The sequence below is a fragment of the Teleopsis dalmanni genome, chromosome 2 (assembly GCF_002237135.1).
Source record: "Teleopsis dalmanni isolate 2A chromosome 2, ASM223713v2, whole genome shotgun sequence".
Taxonomy (NCBI): domain Eukaryota; kingdom Metazoa; phylum Arthropoda; class Insecta; order Diptera; family Diopsidae; genus Teleopsis; species Teleopsis dalmanni.
The window spans coordinates 58,150,480-58,160,248 of NC_051847.1; the positions used below are offsets into that span (position 1 = coordinate 58,150,480).

At 30.1% G+C, this 9,769-nt stretch overlaps 1 protein-coding gene across 1 annotated transcript; it reads right to left on the minus strand.

The window, feature by feature from the left end:
- Nucleotides 1-7,595: 7,595 nt before the first annotated feature.
- LOC119679996 (putative glutathione-specific gamma-glutamylcyclotransferase 2) lies at nt 7,596-8,748 on the minus strand. The gene has a single exon (XM_038092599.1). It carries the CDS (start codon nt 8,737-8,739, stop codon nt 7,729-7,731), a length of 1,011 nt encoding a protein of 336 aa, XP_037948527.1. The 5' UTR covers nt 8,740-8,748; the 3' UTR covers nt 7,596-7,728.
- Between the last annotated feature and the right edge of the window lie 1,021 nt (nt 8,749-9,769).

Genomic DNA, 9,769 nt, shown 5'->3' on the forward strand with positions numbered 1-9,769 from the left:
AGATTCCCTTGCGGTCTCCAAGTTTTTCAGAGATCTATTCTTTATTTCTACATATTTTACAGTTTATGATGTAATAAATCTTGAGAAAGCTTCTTTTTCTCCAGCTTAAACATTGAAGATGCACCATACGAAATTTTTTTATTGAAGTAATTGAATGGGTATGTTTATAATTTTGTAATATAAAAATATAAGGCTGTGCCTCATTATTTGCGACACGTCTTGTACAACTTTTTATAAGCAATTAAATTTGATCGCGTTGTTGTAATTATTTGCATTGTTGTTTTTAAATAATGAATGCAATTAAAAAAAATTTATTACATATCAGCGAAGAATCATAAATACAACAATAATACATGCATTATGAACACTAAACGCCGCACAGTGTGGCAAAATTAAAATTAGACTATCAAAATTTGTTTTCATTTAATTTATATATTTTGCATAATTTTATAGTAATTTTTAGAAATAGGTATTCAAATTATAATACGATAGCCAATTTTTTGTTTTTTTTAAACTTTTAATATATACCTATTATTAAAAAAAATTTTATTGGAAAACTTGGATACAATTTTTGGGTGAAGCAAATAGAACTGAAAAACTCCATAAAAATTGTTTACTTTACATTCTCACTTATTAAATTTAACTGTTTATTAAGTTTAAATTTTTTTACAGGTAATCAATAAAAATATTTATTTTCAATAAATAGTTAAAAGTTATAAGCGTTCTCAGTTTCGTTAAAATTTCATAAAATTGCAACTAATAACCAGATCTCACGCAATTTTTGCTTAAAGTTCTGTTTTTATATATTTAATGAATGTACATACATAATCTAATAGAAGTAAATATTTTTTTGTTTTTGTATCAAAACTTTGTATGGGGATACTTCTTGCAGTAGGTAGAATGTCACGAAATTTCAGAAAGTTATAGATAGTATTTTGTAGTTTGTATCCCGAATTTCAATGTTCTACCTATTACAATATGTGTATTCAAAAAATTGGAAAAGTTAACCACGTTTAGTCCAAATTTAGAGGAGTTCCGGCGAGCTAAAAATACATTCAAAAGAAAGCTCATATCAAAAACTATTGTACTTTAAGTATTTTTAGCTTATTTTACTTCATTTAAAATTTATTATATTACACAGAAATTTTTAATAAATATGTCATATATATAAAGCTTACCGCTATAGTATTTTAGTTGTCTGTCAGAAGTGTAGATTAATCTATTGTCATCAAGAACTAAGTTTGTTTATTATTATTTCAGTTTATTTTAATATTACAATTATGTACATTAGTACATTTCTTTATTTATATATTACAATTATGTACATTAGTACATTTCTTTCTTTACATTATTATCTCTAACTGCGAAGACGCTTGCGAATACTTCTCTCGCAAAAACATAACAACGTTGTTAAACTACATTGTTAGGAATTGAGAATTAATGAATAGGGTAACACTATTAATTTACTTTTACTAAATATTAAGACCGTGTGCGAGTTCGAGTAAATTGAAGTAAATTGAAATTTCCTACGAAATGTTGCACTGCACTTATTTATTATTTTTGGTCTTATAAAATTTTTGGTCTTACATTTTCTTATTTTATAAAATTTTCGCATTGGTAACACCTTATTTATCTAATTTTAATTTACGCTACTTGAAATTCTGGTAAATACCAACATTCGCTGTCATACTGACATAATGTACCATTTCCCCCAATTTACCACCAATTCATTCGAACTCGCACACGGCCTAAATAAATATTATTACTTATAAATTCAAATATACAATATAAATTGTAAATTTAATTATTATAAAAAGATTAAAAAATTTCATATATGTGAACTGATTTAAAAATCTCCATTAATTATCTTTTGCCTATATTTTAACGCATTTTTAATAAAAACCGTTAACAATCTACAATTATGACCATACAGTATTTGTATGGTTTAATCGACAACGAATGAAAATTTCAATTTAATATCTCTATTGGTTAAGAAAATACAGAATTTTGATCGTTTAATTTTAATTCTAACACACTGTGCGCCGCTTCAAAGACCAACAGTGAGTTTTGAGTTTATATTGTTGTTGTTATTATTTTTCTTTACTGTTGTTTTTATAACTTTGGCATTGAAAACAGTACCGCACGACTTTTCTTGCTATTAGAAGACCTACAAACAGCAATAAACAAAAATCACATGCACACAACTAAGAAAAAATAGACACACACACAAACTAACACTTTGCGCATATGCTCTAGCATATGTGAAAGCACACACCGTGGGGTTGCTTAGTTTTTTTTTCGTTTGAAAAATAGGTGCATGAAAAATGCGATTTAATTTTTTCCTCTTCCCTTTCTATTTGCATAATTTTATTTGATTGCCGCTATGCACCGCAACGCATAGCCGCTGCAACTTGCAGTGTCGTAAGACTCGCTGATGCTCTAAACAGCTAACAACGAGTAACGAGTAACAAGATTTTAACCTGTTCAACGTTTGAATGCGAATAGACGGATTTCTCCATATATCGTCGCTTTGACGACACTGCACTGCATGCTGAGCAAATCGCACCCCAAAGGCTGGTTCAGTTTTATAAATTTTATTTCTTATTATTGCCGCTACGGAAACTGTTCACAGCTGTGCAAACGCATCCCCCGCTTAGTAAGCGTGTGCGTGTGACGTTATTCCTTGTACCTTATGGTCCTCTGGCTCTGCCATTGCCTTAACATTGAGTTTGCCTCCGGTTTTGTTTATGTTGTCGTTGTAGGATTCATTTCGCATGTTAAAATCAAATTCCCGACTGAGCAATTTTTCATTCTGGCAAAGAAAAAAAGCAAAAAGTGCAAAAATATTTTCAAACTTAAGAACAAGGGTAGTGAAGGGTAAATTGCAATAAGAAACTAACTACAAACTCTAAGGTAGAGTAAAGTAATTTCAGGGGGAAAGTTTGGCCAAGTTTTCAGCTATCCTCTATAAGATATACGGCTACATATGCATACAAATGATATTAAAGAATTATAAAGAGTAGAGTTGCCAATAACTCAAAAATATTTTAAATCATCACTACTAATTGTTTAATACACTATTATTATATTACTCGGCGCACCAATTCTTGAGGAAGCTTTGACTGACGCTAGATGACAAGTGCCAATTTATGCACTTCTTTTACTCTTTCTTTTTAGTTTCTAAATTACTCCCCTTTGGCAGGTAAATTAGAAAAATTATCTACTAATAAAACATCTTATAGAGAAAATTGATAAAAAAATATGTATATATATCGAAAATCACTGATAGCAACACTAGATTTCGATGCTTTGAAGTAACCAGTTTTCGAATAAAATCGTCTTTAAACTATATAATGCTAATATATCGATTCAAATATATGCATATTTCGTAAATTACTAATAGATGGTGATATCTTATGGTATAACATATAATATACTATATAAATTTACACAATAATAATAATAAAATCATAATCCCAAAATAGACATAAAAAATATCTATTCTTATAATTAGTACTTAATTGGATATTACAGACGTAAGTCGTCCTTGGTCGCGTCGAGCAGCCTTCGCCAACCAGCCCGATCAGTTGCTTGCTGTCGCCAGTTAGTAATACCGAGTGCCCTCAAATAATTTATCACCTGGTCCTTCCACCAAAGATGTGGACACCCTCTACCGCGTTTTCGACCTGTGGGTACTGATTTAAACACTGTACTTTCTTCCATTCGCACGACATAACCAAGCCGCGCGACATGTCAATGTCGCGGTATAGCTCATACAGCTCATCGTTTCACCTACTTCAATACTCGTCGCCAACGCGTAAGGGACCTTAGATCTTTGCAAGAATATTTCTAAACATAGTCTTTTACATCTTCGAGTATAAGAAATACTTCACACTAATTTATTTTGTACAATATTGGCAACTCTATTTTTGCGTGAGAATTTCTTTTTATATTCCAAATGGTGCGTTTCACTTGGGAATTTCCATGATTTAGTTAAATTTAACTTTCTTTTTTCCCTCTTCAATTTAAGGACATTTTTTCGAGTTTTAACATTTTATAAAGGCTAAATTAAAAAAAAAAATATTCCTTTGATTTATCCACCTTTTGATCAAATAAGTAAACATTTGGCATATACATTTTTTTTCTATTTCTATATAAATATATTCCCCACTCATTTTTTTCTATTCTATTTTGATTAAAGGACATTTTCCAAATAAAAGTCATTAATAAATATTTAAATATATTTATTCTTTGAAGTTAGAAATTGTTCGCATCCCTTGGATGTCAGTATATTGTCTGAATATGTCATTCGTATTCAAATGTTGAACTATCCACTTTTCGTTATAATAAATTAAATACTTTTAAATTGCTTCTAGGAAGAGTAAGAATAAGCATTATAAAAAAGGATGTCTCGTCCATTTCAATGCACACTTATGCACTCAAACAATTTACAGCAAAATTTCATCGGAATTTTTTAAGTGCACACAAGTATCCGCATTTGTATCTGCTGTCACTCCATTGAAACGAGTGAATGCATTTCGTATCGCAAGCAAGGACATTCAAGGCATTTCCTGTTTTGATTCTGTAGGAAGTTTCAAAGGGGCAGTTAAAGTATTTAATCGAACAAAAGAGTTCATTTGTTATACGCAAGAAAAACATAATCACAAAATAATCTCAGATTGTAATGCGCTTATATACTGCAGGAGTACTAGTTGAAAGCCAAAGGGCTTTACTCGTTATAGGCCTATGGATAGACAATTACTTGCGTAAACAGGTTAGACTCGGATGTATGTTTTAGTTTGTACGGATTATGAGAAAAATTTAATAGATTTCTTGGTAGGACATAGCCGGTCTTACCAAGAAATTTTATTCTAAATTCAAAATAATATTCAACACAATAATACCAGAAGGTAAAATATAAACGCATAATATATTTTACAGAAACAGAAATTGACTTTCTGTTAAAAGTACTATTTGAATAAACGATAGGTAATGATAAGTTGAAATATAAAGAGCAAAAATAATGAAATCTAATAGAGCTATAAATTATCTTACATACCAAAAAATCCAAATGATTTGAACTAAGAATTTATAAAGCCATAACTAAAATATTTATGTTTTCATTATTTTATTGTTTTCATCAACATAAAATATATAATATATTTCAATGTATTGAGTGCAATATAGACAATAGAATGAAGAGAATAACGTTTAGATATAGATTTCATTAACATTAACCTCCGCCTGAAAAATGGAAGTCACTTGACCCATTGCTACTGCCTTCTGGAAATTTGACCATACAATTCCTGTGAGCCCTGTACAAAATCTACTTTGTTGTTTCCACTTTGAAGTGTCTGAAGAAACAAAATTTCTTATCCATCTTATAGGAAACCGTGAGTAACGATGAATTCCAGAAAATTTCCAGGATCTTCTTATGTCTCGTTAGGTTGCCTTTTTTAAATTGATGTGAATTGGATATCCTTTGTAATGTACAGCCTACCGTTCTCATGACCGCAAGGTTAGGAGGGTCGAATTCTATAATCCTTCCTAAGGCAGCTGTTGGGCACGTTCTAATCGCTCCTATGACACTTAAGCAGACTGTTCTTTGAGTTTTGTTCAGTAACATTTGAGTCCGAGCTTGATCTGCCTATGCCCCACCATGATAATGAGGCATAGGTTAATTCGGTCTTCTATTGCTCTTAGAGTCTTATTTCATTGCAAAAAGAAAGGTGAATAATTAAAAAAGAAAGAAGCACAGATTTAATGCTTTAGTAAAACTTTCTTAGTTGTGAAGTAATTCAGGCAAGAATCAATTATATGTTCCATAGTAACATTTTCTTCTAAACAAAAGGATGACAAAGTTTTGCTGATAATATAAAGATGAAGGATATGTTTGCCACAGACAGTGTAACCAATGTACGATTACTGAAAATAACCTAGAATTTATATTGTTCAAAGTCATAAGATAACCAGTAGGTCTCTTACTGATTTTTAATAAAAGCAGTTGGAATGGCTGCATTATTTTACTATTTAAATCTAAATATAGAGTAAAATGAATAGAGTTCAGTAAGATCTAACATCAATTATTTCCATTATCCATTATTCATTATTATATACCCAATTGGAGAAGTTAGTTTTATTTTAGGTTACGATCTCACATGCTAATTCACACACTGAATCAATGTATTCCATTAGATGGGGTGTTACTAGTAGCTAATAGATTTCTGTAGTATATAAAATGAAAAAGTAATTTCAGACATCAAAAAAAAATGGAAACCATAAATAAATTAGATTTCATTAGAAACAAGGCAGTTATATTTTTATTTATTATTGTTTAGTAGAGTCATAAATATTTTTATACATATGTATTCATTACAATATTATGTATGTACGAGTATATTTTGTCAATTTTTATAGCGATTTAATGTCACTTTCATAAACAATGAGATAATTTGCAGTACTAACTTTATAATTAGTAATAAATTAGTATGAATACAAATAGAACTGGGTTATTAATTTTAATTATTATTAATTATTATACACATACCAATTAATTTTTTAGCGATTCCATTTTTTTGTACTTTAGTTCTTTAAAATAATATTATTATATTATTTTTAATATTTAATTAATATTTCTGACATAAATTTTATTAAAATTTAATTTAGCCGGGATTAAGATCGGTTAAAAACCAACTCAAATTATTAATAGGTATTACTAAATTATTGGTAAAATTTTCGTTTAAATATAAAAAACAAAATATATTTTAATATAAATTTTTGGAATACTTCGTAGACTATCTTTAGTCTATATATTACAAAACAAAAAAAACAAATTTAAAATTATTATATTATAAAATACTTTTTTTTATATATTTTAATATTTAAATTATTTTTGTAATATTTAAAAAAAAATATTTCAATGCAAATATTTATTATTTAATTTTTTTTATTATTATTATTTTTATTTTATATTATAATACACAAATATGTATATATAAAAAAAAATCATTTTATTATAAAATAACTCTTTGTTTATATATTAAAAAAAATATTTTAATACAAATGTTACCGACTACTTTAGACATATTGTAATAAAAAGAAATAATATATTATAATATACTCGTACCCAAAAAAATGTATTGCATTATAAAATACTTCTTTGTTTATATTGCAAAAAAAATATTTTAATACAAATATTTCGGACTACTGTAGACCTATTGCAAAAAAAATAATGCACTATAATATATACTCTTATCCAAAAAAAAATTATTTTATTATAAAATACTTTTTTGTTAGAATTTAAAAAAAAATATTTTCATATAAATATTTCGGACTACTTTAATCATATTTTAAAGAAAAAATGAATATATTATAATATTCTATTTCCGAATACTTTGCGTATAAATTAAATAAACAAAAACAAAAAAAAAATTATAAAATTATTTTTTGTTATATTTTAAAGAAATATAAAGAAGTTTCGAACAGTAGTGAGCTGCAACAACAAATATTATTTTTTATACATATATTATTTCAATTAATTGAATTTTTGTCTGATCATACATAAATATAAAAATTTAAATATAAATATTTCGCGTACAATTTCAAGGCAAAAAAATTATTATATTATTAAAAACTTTTTTTTAATGAGACTGATTGCATTATTCAATCATGGAACGAATTTTTCACTGCATTTACCGAGTTATTATCTTTTCTCCTTCAACCCTGATGTTATCTACTACCCAATTTCTTTGCCAACAAATGCTCTTTCCAACCTGTTGCTGTGCACTTTTCTACCAGTTTTTGAAATTCTGCTATTGTATTATCCATTTCAAGCGCACTATTGCCCTCATCATCATTGGCAATCTCGTCAATCTGCGCTAATACGTCACAGATTTCCCTACTCAATGCTTTTTCAAGTGTCACAACTTCAACATTTTGTATGAGTTTCAACACTTCAGCTTCCAGCTCGAATAAATGCGCATCATTTACGCCTGGAAACATAAACCGCACAGCCAACGCCAAATTGAAAAGATATTCACGATTAGTGCCGCTCGGTCCAGCTGAGGTGAAGATTTGCTCAGCAATACGCGTTAATTGCCAAACATCACCTGCGTACGATACATTATCTTTCGTCGCAATGTACATGATGACATCGAACTGAGCGCCAGTGGCTTCAGGAAATTCTTGAAAACTCAGCGTGCACCGTTCGTAGCCGTTCTGCTCGCGATAATCCAAATGACTCAGCACATCGACTGTCATGTGTGCGGCGATGCGATACGCTACACCATAAACACGATCATTGCTATCAGCTGTGGGCAAGAGCGTGACTACACGTCCGGGTTTGGTATGAGTGCCGCGATGATCAATGCTATGTTGATAGAAACGTCTTTGATAGCCGCTAATATAGCCGCGTCGTCGATCGATATACGGAAAATCAGCCTTCCATATCAGGGAACCATAACCGAAAATCCATATATCATTTGCGTTCACCGTTATTTGCTCTTTCAGATTGGTACGCAACTGCAATTGGCGTTGAAAATCGACACTGCCCGCTTTTTGCGAAATAGTCGCACAGCACACTTTCTGTTGAAAGTACTTTCGATATAAATGACCGATAAGCGCCTCTTCGTTCAATCCTCTCTCACCGCCAACAACACTTTTCAGCTCTGGCAGCAGCGCGTTGCATATTAATGACAATTTTTTTGTTGTCGCTGTTGTTGTTGTTACTGTTGTATGCATTTTATTTTTTTTTTTGTTATTTATTTAATGTGCAGAATGTGAACTTGCCAAAATAAAAATAACAATAAAAAAAATTTTATATTTACGCTACACAACGCCGTAACACATTTACGGCGAACGTATCCAACACACTCACACTAACACATATGCGTATTGTATATTGTGTAATATATCAATGCTTGCGCTGCTTCTCAATGCGCTATGCTTTATGCATTTAATTCTTAAATTCTCTTTTCATTTATTAAAGCAATTTAAACTAAACCTTGTAAACGCCACTTTAAAAAATTTACTTTAATTTTGCTGCGCAAACGTCGACGTTAAAGCACACAAAACGAACAAGTACAAGTACAACAAGAAGAAGAAGACGAAGAAGAAGCAACAGAAGTAATAGCAGCAACGGCAACAACAACCGCAACAGCAGAGAACGAACTCAAAATTCAAACTGAAACTTGCTTATGGCACACACAAACGCGCTGATGTACATACATACATACATAGATTGTTGCTTACATACGTACATTAATACAAACTTTCTTACATGCTTTCAAAGTTCGTATTTTTTGTTATAATAATGTGAATAAGTTTGTGAATATGTACTGATATGTATTTTAATACACGTGTATGCTTGTGCGTTTGTGTGTATGAATGTGCATTCAATGTCTGTCTGTTTGCTTTTAGCTTGAATTTTCATAAACACATTCATACATATATATCAAACTCTCTACATATATTTAAATAAAAATATATGAATGTGCGTACGTATGTGTATGTTAATTTATGCATAATCGTAGTAGGAAAACGCCAAGAATTTCATGTTATGCCGTACAAAGCCGAACCAGTCGTCGTTGCTGTCGCTGTCGTCGTCGTCGTCGTCGTTGCCGTAGTCATCGTCATCGCCATCGTCATCGTCATTGGTACGAAGAAGTCTACTACTGAAATGAAATGAAACTTTAAAAATATCGTCGTAGTCGTTGTCGTTGTCGTCGTCGTTGTCGTTGTCGTTGCCGTTCTACACGATAAGCATACATAC